At 41.0% G+C, this 18,216-nt stretch overlaps 2 protein-coding genes across 2 annotated transcripts in view; both read right to left on the reverse strand.

The window, feature by feature from the left end:
• AGBL4 (AGBL carboxypeptidase 4) overlaps positions 1-18,216 on the reverse strand; it is an 848,931-nt gene that overhangs the window by 289,221 nt on the left and 541,494 nt on the right. The window lies entirely within an intron of this gene.
• BEND5 (BEN domain containing 5) overlaps positions 17,954-18,216 on the reverse strand; it is a 30,666-nt gene continuing 30,403 nt past the window's right edge. The window contains exon 6 of the mRNA XM_062497543.1: positions 17,954-18,129. Coding sequence (XP_062353527.1) covers positions 17,969-18,129 — 161 coding nt within the window. The 3' untranslated portion in view covers positions 17,954-17,968. The remainder of the gene's footprint in view (positions 18,130-18,216) is intronic.

An 18,216-nucleotide genomic window follows, 5' to 3' on the forward strand; every position in this document is an offset into this window, starting at 1 on the left:
AAGGTTGTGTACTTCATAGGAAAAGTAATATCCGCTTTACCTTTCAAATATTTTGGCTTTTTTAATTAAAAATTTGTACAACAAAAACCTTATGCTGTTGTCATATACAAAAGAGATAACAAATGGCATATACAAAGCAGATAAAAAATGCAAGGAAGTGGAAATCTGCCAGCTATTAATATCAAAAGGCCACACAGAGAATGAAAGGCAAGATAGTTTTTCTCTACATGGGCAAACCAAGCATCATATGAGGGGACAGCCATTCCTCCAGAACTATGCAGGACAGAGGTGTTATTTCAGCTGATGTCTGGGAAAAGTGACACCAGAGCCAGCACAGTGTGGAGGAAAGTCACATCCACTCCCAAAGCTGGTAACAGGGGAGCCCCTACTCCCCAGAGCAGGCAAATCTACACCAGCTCACAGCACCAGGGTGAAAATACCACCCCGAAAGGTGTGACAGCATCAGGGCAAAGCTGGCAGCCACAGCTCCCTTCTCCTCCACTCCCTCCCTGCTCCAGATCTGGCCACAGCTCAGAGGCACCGACCCCAGAGGGGCAAAGCTGGGCAGCATCTCCCTCCTTGGCAGGCACGTCCCAGCTTCCACCAGGCTCCTCTGGCTTTGTAAGCTCTAAACTGGTGCGGCAACTTTGAATAGTTCACTGATGTCAGTGCTGTAAAATCCACACACCCACTGTCAGACAGCGTTAGACTGATCAGCTTCTCACTCCTGTCATTTGCTCTTGTACACACAAAGGCAGAAATGGCCGTCTCTGGAGATTCCAGATGCGCAGAAAAACAGAAATCTCCACAAACTGCACTGAAGGTTCATGGAATTTTTTTTAGTCTTACAATAGGGGAAAGCTTTGGGCAGAATGGAAGCTCGTTGGGGAAAAAAAAAAATCCACAAAAAACACAATTTTAAACCTGGGCATAATACTTTAATTTCTAATAATAAAAATACTACTAAAAAAAAAAAAAACAGAAACAAACCCAAAATCAAACTGGCAACAAACTGAAATTTGCTTTAAGTTAGCATTTCAGTTAGGGAAGAAGAGTGATGTATATAACAGATTTTTCCAATGGACAGGCAACTACATTAGGAGGAAGGAGGAATAGGATTCACAGCTCTGGAAGCAACCAAGGCAATGAGTTTAAGAAACCTTTGCCGCACAACTTCTCCATTTCCAGGTCCTTGGTGAAAGGAAAACAAGTTCTTTTCTGAAAGGGTTTTGTCATCTTTGAGCACACAAGCACAGAATAAGCATCACTTTTAGATTATTTTGCCGGAAGATACTTCACCCCCTTCATTCAGAAAGATAGATACAATTTTTTTTTCCCCTCATTTTACAGCTAAGTTGGGTTTGGAGCCTGAAATTATCCTTTTTTCTCATTAAAAAATCTTATGAGGCCATAGAGAATCAGACTTCATCAGGCATCTATGAAAAATATTTCCTACCTTTTGTTCATCTCTATTCCTGTGTAAACTATTTATGTTTTCACACTTCAGGATCCTTTAAAAGGTAAATTACTTTTGACAACCTATGCTTCTTTTTATTAGGGGAAAGATTGATGTCTGCTGGTTTACATCACTATAATGGATGATTTGGAGGCCTATAAAGATAGAAAATGAAATTATGTTTGTTGGGATTTTTTTTCCCTAAACTGATATAAAACTTTCCTTTTTTGACCTTTTGGACTGGCTTGCACATGACACCATTTCATTTGCATTCCAGCCAAACATAACACTCTCAGTGTCATGTCAGGTAGAACAAAGTCAGACAAACTCAGAAAAATAGCTGGTTTGGATTTTCAACCACTGGCAATGATGGCAAGGTTGATTTTTAGGACAGCACTTGTGTCACAGCTGCTGTGAAAAAAAAACTGCTGAAGGAGCTGGACATGGGAAAGCTCTCAGCAGAACCATCTATTGACAGAGGAGGCTGATCCAAATAGATATTTCACCAGTTTCCATCTTTCTGCTGCGAAAGTTTGAAGATTAATTTCTTTGTATGTGGCTAGAGAGTTTGCTCAGCAAGTTTGCTCAACTTGTTAAAGCACTGAAAGGGGAAGTGCACAACAAAACGTGCTCCCACACAGTAAAGTGAGCTTTGTGGGCAGAAAGAAGGAAGGGACAATAACGTTAGAGAAGATTCCAACCAGAAGCATGGGCTATTGCTTTCACAGTACAAATATTTAGCATTTACAGAGAAGTACTTGACCTGTGAATAGGACACTACTCAGAAATTCAGAAGGACTGTGTACAAAATGTCAGTCACAGATGAGTCAATCAGTACCATATCTGGAGAAAGGAAATATAGAAGCTCATGGCTTTGGGAACTAATTGAAAGGGAACATTTTAAAGAAATGTTTTGCTTGCCACTGCTTTCCTGCAACAAAGGTGAATTCCACATGAGGTATTTGTCATCCTTAGTCACCAATGTGAAGTTCAATCAGGGACACTGCAGCCACACTACTCCAGTAACTAAAGCTTAGGGTGTCCTAAGCACGAGTGTCTCAACACCACTAATACATCACAGGAAGGTTTGTCTCATCTCCCAGGACACCTGGGGAAAACTGAGCACAAGCCCACAGTGTTCACACTTGGGCCACTCCTCCCAAACCATTTCCTGCAGTCAAGCCTGTGTCACTTTGGTTTCATTGAAGGCTATCCCTTTCTTTCTCTTTGTCTCTCCAAAGAGTGACATTTTAATTACGTGTGCCCTTTTTTTGGTCTGTCAGCTCCCAGTCTCAGTTAAACAGCTGGGTAGCTTTGGCTGGAGTCCAGAATTAACATAAGTTGTTTTTAACCTCTCGATGCAAAGGCCTTTCACATGGTTCCCCTGTGTGACCTCTGGGCACAGGGGTCTGCTATTAAAAAGCACCACTACATGCAACCACCAGCATCCTGAGACAGCTGTGCAGAGCCTTGGTCCTGGTCTGGTCCTGGGTGGCATCTGGGCACTGTCACGGAGCAGAATATTATTCTCACCACTTCTGAGCCAAACAGAGCCTAGTACGGCACCAGAAACAGCTCCAAAGGACCACCTGGAGTATTTAAATAGCATTCAAGTTTTAGTTTTTACCAGTTTAGTGCCCAAACTCCCTTCCAGTGTCAGACAATAAAGTTTCCTGTCTAAAGGGGGACTGCCCTGCATCCTGTCCACTGTCCAAGGCAGGCAGGGCTGCTGCAGGGCGAGGGGAGGGTTTGAAGCACAGGTGTGAACTTCATTATTTAAGAGCTTGGCCATGATTATCAAACACAAGCTGCCAATGATCAGTGGCTCCTCTGCTCTGCAGCAGCAAATCCCTACTCCAAAGAGCTCAGGCACAGCTGTGCCGGAGCTGTGTGGAATTTGCTGATGAAAGGACTTTGAGACTAAAAGTTAGTCTGCTTTTTCCAACTTTCCAGCTCTCAAATGGAGATACTACTTCTTTCTACAAATCCTTGAAACATCAGGACATCTCTGCTTCAGAGGTTAGACGAGGACTCGGGTACAGCTCCGCAAATGTTGACTTACATAACGGAGCGTGGTGTGCACTGGCTGGCTGAGGGATCCAGGTGCTGTGCCTCTGGCAGAGGAGGTATTAGTAAGTACTTAGCAATGTGGGGTAGGCTGCTCCTCTTTAATTGCAGGGACGCACAAAGTATGAGTGTTTATTTCCTCGCCTGAGAAACTCTGTCAGCAAATGGTTATCCACGGAGCACCAACCCAGCCTGCCCCACACTCGGTGCCTGCGCTCCCTGCTTTGGCCATCAGGACACAAAACCTGGGAAAACTACACCCACTTGAGCCTGCATGCTTGACAGGGCCCCCCAAATATTTGTGTTGACTCAGTAATACAAGAGGTATAATCCCATCGCTAAATATCAGCTGGCCCTCATCATTTCTCTTTGGAGAGAACAGAATGAGAAACCATTAGTTTACTTTTGGCTTCTCTACAAAACAGTGCATTCTCCCAGGCAGCAGCCATCCATTCCATCAGTGCCAGCAGAGCACTCGCAGCAGTGAGGTCCTGGTCCAGGACAGGGGTTGCTAAGCAATATGGAAATATAAACAATAAATTAATAACAGCCACCTGCAAAAGATTACACATCGAGGTAAACCTTACTGTGAAAGCCGTGTTTCAAACTTCATCTCATTTGGATTCAAATTTGCTGGAATCAAATTTATAAAGAAGGAATGATTATTGTAAAGAACATTTTGAGAGATGTAAACACTTCCTCTTCTATTGCTGTGATTCACTTTGGGTTGTTCTCTACTGTTAGGCATTTAAAGCATGCAGCTCTGTGGAATACAATGGCTGGTGTACTTATTACAGCACGCACTGGAAACTCCTTAAATACATTTTTCTGTCAACACGTATTTGTGCTTCCCATATTTAGGAGTGACTGCTACTCTGTGTACACGTGTCGTCAGAGTGACTGATGGCAGAAAGGCGCTTGCACAACTCCACTTCGGCAAAGATTAAAAGCTGCTCCTAAGAAATCCTCATTACAATGCCCAGCTATGCAAACACCCCATACTAGGCCATCTCACCAAAGAAACTTCCTCTCAAGGCCACCTCACGCTCGCTGTATCCACCCTGAGCTTGAGTAATAGGGCTGCTACTGTGCAGAAGGCAGATTCCTTCCCTGTAGGCTCACTTTGTTGCCCATTGGAAAGGTTCCCGTTGCCTGTAATAGGAATTCAGAGCTGCTCTGCACCACATCCCACGCCAAGGGCTGATCAGGGCAGCAGAACCACAGAGAACATGCACAGAGCAGTGCACGCAACAAGATCCTCCAACTGGGGCTTCAGGATTCCATTATGCCTTTGGAATGTGATCCAAAGAGTTCATAAAAACCCAAAAGATGCACCCTCTTGTCTAGATTTTTGTTGCCCAAGGACCTGTGAACCAGCATGGGTATGTGGTTCTGTGTACTCCCACAAACAAAGCTAATTTGGGGTTTTTCAGGTCACAAGTGGATCAATGGGAAATGAGGAAAAAAAAAATCCACTTTTTACCAGTGGAAACCCTGCAACATGATTCACTCTAAACCTTGGCATCCAGCTCAGCCACAGCAGTACTCACACTCCTGTTCTGGCCACGTTGGAACCAAAGTGACCCCTCTGTTGTGCACTTTCACAGCAAAACCCTGAAGTAGTTTGGCTTCTTTTGGCTCACAGAGAGGGTGTAGGTTTGCAGCCACTGCAGAGCAATTGCTCTCACACACAAACACAAAGCTATGATTTGCTAAACAGCAGCAATTTAATTGCCATTTTGACCCTTGGTCATCAAAAAGATTATCCTATCTGGGGCTAAATGCTCTTCTCAACCTCTGTACACAACTGGCACGGTCTTACCCTGTACCCAAAACAAACAACAAAAGGTAATTTGCCCAGGTTTATTTTTTTTGAAGCTTTCAGCTGGAGCTTCCTCCCTGGATCAGAGGCAGGAAGGCATCTGCAGAGGATGAGCAGGTAAAACTGTGTGCAAATCCCAAAGTTGCAACTTCTGTGGGAACGTGTGTGGTGTTTGGGATCCCGGGGAAGTGAAGCAAGGCAAGGCGGTGCTGAGGCAGCAGAGGGAATTAGAGTAATCCCAGCCACAAGGGAGGTGCCATGTTACACAGCTGGATGCAAAGCTGAGCTTCCCTTTCTCAGGAATGCACTCCCTTGTAACTCAGTTACTGAGGAGATCTCACTCCACATTAGTGCTTAAGCTCACAGTCACTACATGCTTTGGGATTAATCTGCACAATAAACACAACAGCAGCCACTAGAACTGGGGGCATCAGGGAGCAACATGGACATTCAGTGTGGTTTTTCAGGGATATTATGCATGCAGCTGAAGAGTTATAAAGTTCAAAATGAATCTTGCAACAAGTCCTCAAGGCAAGTGACACTGAAATAGCAAATACAGATGAGTGTGGCATTACATATCATCAGCTCACCTGAGCTATTCATGTCTAATAAGTACATAAAGAAAAACAACGGTGAAGCTCAGTCTGATACTGCAACACTACCATGGGGGAAGTGCAGGTATAATACCCCAGAAATCAGATCCACCAAAATATCAGTGGCTAAAAGATCCAAGTGTCACTATTTGAAGCTACCCAAGAACCTGGAAAACTCAGTTCCCATTAAATTTATCTTCCAGATGGCTTTCCAGATCCCAGCCACAAATTTGCACTGACATTCCCCATTTTATAAAAGCCTTTGGATGGTTTCCTGATAAAGAGCATACAGTGCTATTTGACTTTTAGAACAGAAGATTTGGAATTGTGTCATCAGTGCTCATTTCTGACTCAAGGCATGATGCTAAACAAATCACCAGCTTCCTATTTCTGAGAACTATCAGTCATTTACTGGAAGGAAAACTACTTGCTCCACTGGGAAAATCTGAGGCTTCATTAAATGTTTACAAACAGTTTTAGAATAGGTAAAAATCTACATAAGAGCAAAAGCAGTTTTCATTTATGCACTGGTTAAGGACAGACTCTAGAGAGACAAACTAATGGCACCATACTGGGAGGCAATGTCAGTATGATGTGGCAACAGAAAAATACCAGATGGGAAGTAAAGATCCCTCCAGATGACTTTCAGAAGTGGAATAATAGAGGTGAGATTAAGTTTGACACCAAGTTCCTACAGTGATAGGAAATCTGGTATACATTAACTCAAAGGAAGGATAACAACCTCGGCAGAGCCATTGATTGCCGCTGAATTATGAGCCCTCAGTATGACAAAGCCATGAAGATATTTCTAGAGAAAGGCATTTCTGGAAAGATAATGTCTCTGTAAAATGTACTGTTACCACACAAGATAAAACTCAGCACAGATGCATCACTTTTGTGATCAGGCAAGTGCAGGAGACACTGAGTAGGATAACAGCAGATGAATTGGTGAGTGTATCTCCCAAGAAAAATTTAAAAGACAGGTCAGCCTAGCAAAGGTAAAGTGGATATGATCTGTCATAAACTCTTCAAAGACAGGGGGGAAAAAGCTGCTCAAACTTGGCAGCAATATTCACTCAAGAACAAATTAATAGACTGTTGCTCATGAGTAAATTCACACTGGAAGCTGTGTATGGGGGAAACAAAATAATCAAGTCCTCTAGAACTATGCTCTCAGTTTATCTGCCATTAGTGTAGAAAAAACAAAATTGGAACAGATTAACCTACGGAACACTGGGATTTCAACAGTATAGGACCAGTAACTTCAATCCTGTGCTACAAGTTCAGCAGCAGCTCCAGACACTTCCAGCGCTAAAGAATAATGGAACAGATATTCTTGGAGAACTTTCCAAAATGAACAAGAAGACTCTTACATCTTATAAATTCTTCCTTTCCATAGCAGATCATAATGTTTAACTCACCCAAATTATCATCATCTTATTCCTCCACTAGCCCAAGCTTTCCAAATGAAACTGAACTATCTGACACATCCATACAGTTCGATGTGACCTGCAGCAAGGCAATTCAGGCTACAGCTGGAATCATTATTTCACTATTTATTTCCTCTTTCAAGAAAAAAAACACATATATATCATGATGTATGAATTCCTGTCTTGATAAGGTGCTCTTTTTAATACATCCTTCCCTGGGTTTCAGTGTGATACGCTCAATACCCATAATGCTCAAGACACCATCCACATTTCTGCCAACATCTTTAATACAGGAAATTTATTTGTATCCTTCTACAGGCAAAATAATGCCCGATGAATTTAGGCAAACAGGAGATTGTCACATAGCTTCCAGCACTGGGAGTCAGTGAGGGATTAGCAACAACAGGACTTTCCATCCTGTGCTCAGGCTCCACCAAGCAGTGCTGAGGGACTCGTGGCTCTGCAAGGATGTAGGTCATGCCCGAGGGGACACGGGCAGTCCTGCAGGAGCCTGCAGGCAATTAAGAGCAGTGATGCAGCTGAGCATCACCACAGGCAGTGAAAAGGGATTTCCCCTGAGACTGCAAATCGCAGGCAGGAACGATCTATTCATCTTCCATGTCCCTGACAAGAAGGGATGGCTTGGTTATAAAGCCTTTAAAATGCAATGAGTCACTTCTCAAAAGAGGTCACCGGTTACTGAAATTTCGCTGAAGTATTTAATACAGAGAAAACCCTTGAATAACAAATAGGAATCCCTTTAATCATACCATATCTGACTATTACATTTGGGGTACCTGACAGTACAAACAGATGACTGTCAAATGCAGAGCAGAGGCAATACTGGCCACAAACCACCCCTCTGCTAAAAAAGAACTCCACTAAAGTTGGTTTCCCCAGAAAAGAGTTTGTTAGCCAGCAATAAAAGATCCCAAACTTCTCCAGAACTGCCTGTTTAGTCCCTGCCCAAGGAAGAGAATACCATGCAGGTTCCCAGAGCAGAGAGCAGCTGCACACAAAGCACTCCCCACCCTGAGTGCATTTAGCAAACTTGCAGCTGCTCCAGCTGAGCTGCCCTTGGGAGTGGAGCCAGAGGGACTCTCTGGATCTCACCAAAGGCAGATATTGAGGAGAAGTAAATCTCACACACAGAGAATGAAAATCCAGCAACATCTTGCACCACAAAGGTGAAACCTCTCAGGTACAGGTTCTGCCTGAGCTCCAGAACAGGAAATCAGATTAGTCAGGTAAACAAGGAGACCTCGAGAGCAACTTCTGCACCACCCATAACCCTGCAAAACATCACCAAAGCCTTGCCCAGAGTGTTTAATAATCCTGGAGCACTGGGGTAAGGACATCAACTGGTTTCTGCCCTAGGTATTACAACATGCATTTAAACTGCTCTGATATTACTCCTCCCATCATTAAGCTACTAGTTAGTTAAAACCTACCCAACCCCTCCCAAATCACATGGGAAAGGGCCACCTTCCACCAGCCCCAGAGAGGGAGGAAGCCTAGACTAGGTAGAATTTTGCCAGTGTTTTTTTTTTTTTTTTTTTTTCTTGGGCTCATCAGATGAGTGCCATCATTTTAACTAGATCAGCTCAGTGAGGATGTCCTGTCCTGTCCATTCTGGACAAACCATCATGTAAGCTTTAATTTAGCAGAGATATTAATTTTAAATCAATAGGAAGCACAAAAATATCAATTGGCATTTAGGAGTGAAACATTAATTACTTTTCAAAGGGTGCAGTACACAAATTTTCTGGCGCCTTCACAAATAAAAGTAAATCAATAACATGATTTCATAACATTTATAAATGACTAAGTTAATTAACAGGCAATCTTCAGAGAGATGATGAAGGAAATCTAAAAGAACCTTGTCTAGCCCTATTCAAAATTCTCAAAGGAAGGAAGAGACTTCTTAGAAGAGATTAATTGTAAGTTTTTTACCTTACCTTGATAGAATACCTGTTTACATATGTAAGCTGGTTTTGACCTTCAAAATTCCAGCAAAGAATCATTTTCATTAAATCATCCCAGTGGAGAAACTTGGCAGTTCCTCATCTCATCTCTGAGGTTAAGAGAGGATATTGATCATTTAGCAGGAATGGTCAAACAAAATGTGTATAATTCCTACTCAAAGTAAGCTTTGATTTATCATAGCAGCCACAGCAGGAGCTGATGCACAGCAAGCTCTTCTGTCAGGTCTGATTCCTTCATGGGACTTGGCCGGACACTCCAGAGTAAAGTAATTCCACAGAAGTTGAAGTTTCTCCCTAAGGATACCCTACCCAGTTCTGAGAACGTATCACAACATAATGGTGACATCTCTTCACCATTCTTTGGCAATTCAAAAGTGTCTTCAACCAAGGAAACCCTGCACGTGTTCTGAAGACACATTCTACAGGAGTAAAATGGCTCTGGCTTCCCTTTCTTCTAAGTTTTATTATTTCAATGTCCTATTTTCTGTGAAACTCTGTTCACCTGCTTCCCTTCACAGCCCTCTTGGGCCCTGTCACCCACCTGCCTGGCCCACCTGTGGGCACAGGAATCAGCAGCTGGGAAAGCAGGAAGAACATGCTCTGTCTCCTCACTGGCATGTGAGTGACACAGAATCAAAGAGGAAGGTGCAGTTTGATAAACATTCATTTGAAGAACAACATTTACAGGACAGAGCTATACTTTGTTAATAGAGTAAAAAGGGAAATATCCTGAGACATCAACTGGTTAAGAATCAAATATTATCAGCTTTTTTTTCCTACAAAATTAAATTAAGGTTGGCCCACAAAATGAAATTACTATTGTATATCACATTCTAATACAAAGTGACATGTGTCCTAAACCACCAGATTGTATCACATTAACTAAACCAAAATCTCCTATACACAGTATTTCCATTAAACTGAGTTTGGGTAGGCATAAAGGAAAAAAAATATTACAAAAATGAGTCAGTCATGACCTAGAAAATCAGTGGTTGTAGGAGAGTGGAGGCACTCAGTCTATTGAGGTGTTCGTGAGCTGCAGAAATACTGGGGGAAGATATTTAAGACAGGCAAATCAAGAACCAGGAGAAAGAAGTTAAACCAGCAAGACAGAGAAATAAAGAACAAGTTGAGAAGCGAGGGTAGCACTAAGCACTGGAATAAACTACTCAAGGAAAAGATGAATTTCACACTTTGATGGATTCTCAAGAATGCTTGATTTTCTGAACAGCATTTCTGTGGTCCGGCCAAGGTTTCCTTTCAAGGGAGCAGCCGAGTGAAGTTTTGTGATGTGTTCTGCAGGGAGCCACCAGCTCATGGAATGGCCCAGCAGCCACCACAGGCTGCACACCTTTAGGCACTGCTAAAAACATCCTAATCAAGAACCACACTTAGATCACCGAATTGGAAATTCTCTTTCTTCCCCAATTCACCAGGTGGCTGTTTTCACACAGCAGCTGGAAAAAGGAAGTAACAGAGGGCAGATTAAAGCCATATATCAGAATAAATCTGTCAAGGTGCCCAAAGCTTTCCACCACTCACCTGGGCACTGCCATTAAGTGGGAAACTGCTAAGCCACTGACCTTCTGCAAAAGCAGGGGAACCTCTGACAAATCAATGTTTTTAAGAGATACTGCTGAAAGATTTACTTATTCCATCTTGTCACTTAAAGTCCTCCACATGAGAATAAAATTTTCTTTGTTACAATCTAGGCATTGCCAGAGCAGGGAAAAAAATTAACCAAAAAACCAATAAGAAAATGCTGGCGTGTGAAGTCCCTGAATGGCAAAGTCTGCCTTACAGACAGCAGCACTACCAGATCTCCCAAGGAAATGCTCTAGTTCTGTGTCAGTCACCCCCATGAATAACAAGCAGGTATTCCACTTCAGAGCCCTGCTGACAATTTGCAAGGCAGGAATCGTGAAACGCTCCCATCTTGTCCCTCTGAGGCAAGCACAGAAGACAGACTCCCATTTGCAGAAGGAACCACATGGAAAAAGGAAGACCAGGAAAACAGGCAGGGCTGGGGACCATCAGGAACATTATCAAGTTATGGATTTACATGGAGTAACGGCACATCACACCTGTACACATACAGCTGTGAATGTGCACCAGATAGAGGTCCCTGGCTGCAGGAGAAAATTGTGATTTTGCCACTTCTTAAAGGTTAAATTCTGGGAATGTTAGGAGTGATTGGTGTTTTTTCAATTAATACAACTTTTCACTGATTGAAACCTTAAATGCCAGTTAAACTGCCTGGGATTTTGCTGTTTGGCTACTGACTTCACCTCAATTGCACATACTAACTCTCTGTGGGAAAGGCCTACGTGACCCTTCTACAACCTCTTCCTCACCTTCCTGCACCATCAGACTTAGGACACTCCTCCACATTGGGCTGGATGAGTGAATTTCAGTTACTTTGTTCGTTCAGGAAAGCCAACCCTCAAGGTTGTCCTTCCCAATCCTAGAAAGGAGGGTGGCTCCTTGCACTGTCCTGCAAAGTAGAGATGATCCTACAACAGCACCTTCAGTCTTGTTTAACCCCAAATGGCACCCCTTGATTGCTTCTTCCTGTAAGGATCTACAGCAAAAAGCAGAACTTGGTCCTGGAAGATTAAAGTGTCCTTGCAAACGCAAAGAAACCAACGTGTGTCAAAGAATTTTAATATACAGTGCAGGAAAAGAAAGCAAAATCCTACTTTACAGATGTTTAGTTTTCATAAGCTAAGACTCTTAAAGAAATGAAAACACAGAACATTAACTTGGAGGCAATGCTCTGACCCATCCACCTTTGACCCTACACATTTTGAGAATTAGTCTCTAAAGGTAATTCAATAAATCCTGCAGAGGACTCCGTGAGGAAAGGTAAAATCCTAGTTCATATGGCTCACAAAACCAAAATGTCTAAATGGATTATTTTCAAGTATCAGTGGCTTAATACCCCAGCTGATACATGGAGAGAGACATCTCCCAGAACACTGATACTCAGTCAATTACAAGAAAAATGAGAAACACATGAAAGTACATTTTTTAAAAAACTGAACTACAATTCAGTAAGGTTTATATAAACATTTGGGCTGACATTAAAGATGTATTTGAGTATAAAGGATATGAAATACCCATAAAAGCTTTTTCATCTGAGTCTCCTGTGGAAGGGGCTGGTACCAGTGTGATATGGCACTATCAAGGCAAATTCCTTCTGCTGCTGTCCCAGGACATCACTGACATGCACCAGGGTGAACACCAAGGGGTGTTCAGAGCCAATTCCTCTGATAATCAGCCTATCCCATGAAACCTGCACCCCTCTCCACTCCAAAAGCATGAAAGCTCAGGACAACTATAAAGGATACAGAAGTACCAACACACATATTTTCTTATCTTCTATTTTGCAGAACTTTTAGCAATTGTTACATTACAATAAAAGCTAAATCACCCCCGGCCTACACCTCTCTTGGGTTGTTCAGGAAATTTCCTGTGACTCTTTAATTTCAAATCACCAAAGACCAAAATTCAGCATGACAGTAAGTTCCCTAATGCAATAAACATATATATTCATAAAGACTTTAGTTCCATTAAGGCTTTGCTATCAATAAACAAGGAACATAAAGTTGATATTCTACTAAAAGTGGAGGAAAAAATTTCCTTTGTAGGAAGAAGTTTTCTAGCCAGAAGGCAGCACAGAAAAAAATCCTTTAGGCTGAGCTTCTCTTCCTCCCCTCCCTTTCACACACTTTCACCTTTTTTCTGATCCAGCCATAATGCAACTTCATCTGATGCTGTGAGGTATTTTCCTCTTATGATAAACAAATGATCTCACAACCACAGGACCATGATCTCACTGCAAGATGAGAGGGTATCTGACGCATGGAATGAAAGTTATTGTTCAAACATAAACAGGAGAAATAATTGCAAAAGTAAAACAGATGAACAATCACATAAATTAATTCCTTCTTGAATCACTGTTCCTGTTTTCCAAGTCCAAATGATTCTGCTTTCCTATTTAGGAACCCTGAGGGGATGAAAAAATATCCAAGATGGTGAAATTAAAAATTAGCTATTGAGCATGAAACATGCAATGATTGCACTTCATAACGCTTTTATTGCCTGGGTGTTGTATGAATCACTTCAGAGTTCCACACTGTTATGATGAAAAAAATGACACCAATAAAGTCTGAGCAATTGATGTTATGACTTCATCAATCCGAGACTAAAGGCACGCACAGAACGACAAGTATTTTCAAAAATATGGAGAAAGCTACCACCTCATTCTGAGGAGACACAAGGTGTGTCTTTATCTCTTTCAGAAGAGAATTCTCATGTCAAAAAGATGGAATATTGAAATAATCCTCAGTACAGCTCCATGTGACACAACCTCACTTTCCCTTTCTGAAACCAGCCAGATTTGGTGTTCTCAAGAGCTATGAACACAGCTAATACACAGTGAAGCTACAGCTAATACACAGTGTTCCCAATTCACTCGATTCTCTGAGGTTCTGCATCAAGACGGCATCATTTTAACAATGACCTGCACTTAGCTTTAATCTTTAAAAGTCTATAGATTCCGGAAGTATGAAGTAGAATTATTTTTGCAATTTCACTAAATCCCAGAAAGTTCAATTTATTCTGACTACAAACTTTCAAGAGGACAATAATCTCTGCTTAAGAGAACAAAGCAGCCATCACAGTAATCTCTCAGATACAACATCAAAGGTAAGGTGCAAAGAAGTGACCTCCCACAGGGAGAATGCACCTGTTTTTGACAGCCAACGACAGCTAACCAATGCAACCTTGAATTCCTACTTAGAGTTCAATTTTGACATAACTATTTTATTATTAAAAAAAAAAACAAAAAAACACAGAAAACCCTCCCAACTTGATAAAAGCACCAGTAAATCCAAACCTGTTCTGGAACAGCAGAAACTAACATTTTTCCCCCTTTCTCTAATAAATACTAGTTTTCTTTTTTCAATTGAGTGGCTAGATTTCCTGACTTAGGTATTTAAGTTCCTGGTAGGATTCTTTCCTTTAACAGCTCATATCCCTTCTAAAATCACTAATAGAAAATAAAGCCCCTTTTGTTAACTCTAATCTTGCTTCCTTGCATGTGTGCCAGAGGCACTTTAATATGGATCAAATCATGAATATCACAAATTACGGCAGCAATGTGTGGCAACAGAAGATCAGATTATTCATATAACAGCAACACCTCCTTCCTGCTTTGATTAAAAAAAGAGTAAACAGTCCCTTCCTCTTAAATCCATGTCTTTCTGATCCTTACAAATCCAGGTTTACAGTATGAGGTAATGGCATAGCACAAACCTTAGAATGATGAACAAGGAGTATTACAGGGTGTAATAAAACCTACTTCATTTTCTGTCAAAACTCTCTCCCATTTCTCATGATGTACAGGTGTGAAGTTACCCTAGAGCACAAAAAAGTTAGTAGAGACTATTTTCTATAAAGTTCCCTATGGAAGATTCATAGCAGACTCAATATGAACAAAGCAAACTATGTACAAGCAGGCACAATTATGGAAGAATTAATGTACCAACAAGAACAGTCCTGGCCATAAACGCAGTGTAGGAAAATGAAATGAAAGTCACAGTTAATTTATACATCAGTTCTGCAATGCAGAAAAGCACACCCCATTAAAGTTCCTACTTTTCTTGGGTATTGCTGGAACACCTAAAGGCAGCCTATTTCCTTACTTCAAACAGACACACTGGGAAACAATTGTACAACCTTGTCACTGGCTCATGGGGAGGGAAAGACAAGAGTAATGACCTAATACAAGAATAAAATGTTATTCACACACCCATTACCCCCTGCAGAGCCCCTGCGTGCTGCCATACTACAGTGTGCAAAAATAGCTTATTATTAGGAAAAAAAACCTAATTCCCGGTATCCAAAGATTTAGTTCAAGTTGCAATATAATAAAGAGATGTTCTACCTTTAGTATGTTGTATTCCTCTAAAATGACTCAACAAAGTTGAGTGACACATTAAATGCCACTCACCCAGTCCAATGGACACATTTCTTAGCTCCCATTGACACTACGTTTCAAAGGGAACTGAACTTTTTTGTGCCACCTAAATACCCCCTGTTGAACTCAAATAAAAACTAACTTGGGCTTATGAAATCTCCAGGAAAAATTTAATGAAGCCTTCCAAGATACCATGCCCAAGGAGAACACTTACAGTCTTCAGCAAAATGCACTATTAACATCTGATGGGACGAGTATGACAAGAATACTTAGAAAGATGATGCTGGTTTTGCAGGAAGAATTAACACCTCTGATTTTTGGAGCCAGGCTGGAGTCCTAACTCTAATTAAATTTTAAGCTGCTTTTTCCAGGTTTCATAAAATGCTGCCTCAAATAGGCTTATCTTCTAAGAAGTACAGCTTGATCTTCTCATTAAGAATCTGTTACAATGGAATCACATTAGTACCGAAAGACATGAAAGACTGAGGAAATCATGGACATTTCCCCCAAAATAGTGGGTTGCCTTAGTATCACTTTAAAAAGCCCTAACCCTGTACGTTCACAAGTCTGCTTGAAAAGGGGGAACTCACTGTTTAAGTGGTTTTTTTTAGTGCTATCTTTTTTGTTCTTTTTAATTAATACAAGGATACGCGCACTGACGTTTAAAACACTAATTTGCTATTTAGCATCCCAAATTAGGAAGCATAAACATTTATGCAGTTCATTAAACACTACCTAAGAACACCTCTGATATTAGGAGACAAGAGAGGCTGCTCAAAGAAACTTCTGGGCACACATAAGACACTGGAAAAACACACTTCTGCTCTTTCCACCCCTCACCGCAGAGGGTCTGGCTCCATCCTATGGGAAGGAGCTGTTGTGAAATGAACCCTGGAAATCAGTGGGATCTGACACACTTGTTCAATCACACATGTGGGGCTAAGGGAAGGGGCAGGAATCCAGGAACACCTGTGGTGAAAGTGGGGTGCTCCTGTTTGGCAGCACAGCATGAGGTTGGTGCAACGCAAGCATGAAAGGGGACTTTAGAAAGCAAACAGTACCTAGGAGTTAAGACATTATTTACATACAGGTGATGTACAGGGAGAAACTACCTGGTGTTCATCCCATTTCTTCCAAGAGAGGCATGGCAGTTCTAGCACACCTCCTCCTCCTCTCCCCTCCTCTTCCACCCACTGAGCTCTTTAAAAAATTATGGTATCATTTAGGTTGGAAAATACCTTTAAGATCATCAAGTTCAGGCATTCGCTCAGCACTGCCAATCCCACCACTAAACCACGTCCCCAGGAGCCACATCTATACCTTTTATCATTTAAATACTTCCAGGCATGGCAGGTGCACCCCAGCAGCCTGCTCCTTTCCAAGTTATCTGCATTTATGGGACACTGAAAAAGGCTTCACCTCAGGGTAGACCAGTGGTAAGGAACTGGAAGTTTTTCAAAACTACAGGAAACAAAACTGCAGTGGCAGAAAAGAAACAAATCCTGACACTCAGGAACAGGCACCCTGAAAGGCAGGTAATCACAACTGTGAGCATAAAATAAATAGAAGGTTAATCGAGATCACTGATATAACAAATCCTCAAAATTCATCAATCCATACCTCACGTTATCTCTTAAATCCTTATTGAAAAGAGACTCCAGGTTACTTTGTTTCACTTACAGACAATAACATATAGTTCAGTTGACAAATTGTTTCTAAAAACTTTGCATCGCAAGTCTAACTTCAATGTAGAAAATTATTTTTATTTGTAATTAAAATTTGTGCTAAAAATGTCCATTGTTAAATTATGGACCCAAACAAAACTGTACTAAATTTTCTACTGTACATACTCTTGCCATAGTGTGGCAATTTTAAAATTGTTTGAAAGTACAAATACACTAAAAATGTAATATTTCAAGAACAATAATATTGACACACTGAGGAACTTTGTACCACAACCAGAAATCTGAAGTGTCTTGGTCCCTGGAAAAGAACTGCTTCTAGATTTATTTATTAAAATGAATTATCATGATTTTACAACTTACAGCTTTTGGTTCTTTGTTGTTTATTGGTTGATAATATTTTTTAAGTGTGATGGTAATAGTGATCTACCTACAAGATAATTGAAAAAGAAACGTTCTTTGTGTATTTTTGATCAAATATATTGTTAGAGATCAAAACAAAGATTTATAAAAACAAACAATTGAAATTTCATTTCAGAAAAAACACTCTGTAAAATACAATAAAACCCCTTTCAATAGCAAAGTGAATTTTGTACAGTTCTTCCTTCTAAGCAGATGTTTTACTGCAGCTGATCCACTAACTCCAGTAAAACTTAAGGTAGGGCAAATGGGTCAGTGTCCACAGAACCACAACCTATGTACAACCGCAGGTAACAAACTGCAACTCGCTGGAGAAACCTTGGAAACTTCAGTTTTCATTGTGAGTGAACTTACAATATATCTTACATTAGTTAAAAGCAGTTTACACCATGACAGAACCGCTTGAAAAACGCATCAGTTATAGGAAGAGAGGAACGCTTCAAGACAGCTTCTTCCATCAGCAAAAATGCCACACAAATCAAAAACCAACACTTAAGTAAAACACTAAGACTTTATTAAAAATCCAAAATTTATTGCAAATTGTACTTAGCAATTTCCCTCCTTTCTTCATTTTTACATGATTTATTGATATCCATGATTTTTTCACAGATGTACTTGTTGACTTTGGAGAGTCTCTGTGCAATTTCAGTTTCATCCACAGTTTCTTGTGCTATTCGATCATACAAACATTCTGGGGAGAAAAAAAAATGAAAGAGTCATTAGGATATTTCTAGAAAACAATATAACCCTGAGTTGGGGTAACTACTCAAGAGACAGC

The sequence above is a fragment of the Cinclus cinclus genome, chromosome 8, assembly GCF_963662255.1.
Source record: "Cinclus cinclus chromosome 8, bCinCin1.1, whole genome shotgun sequence".
NCBI lineage: Eukaryota > Metazoa > Chordata > Aves > Passeriformes > Cinclidae > Cinclus > Cinclus cinclus.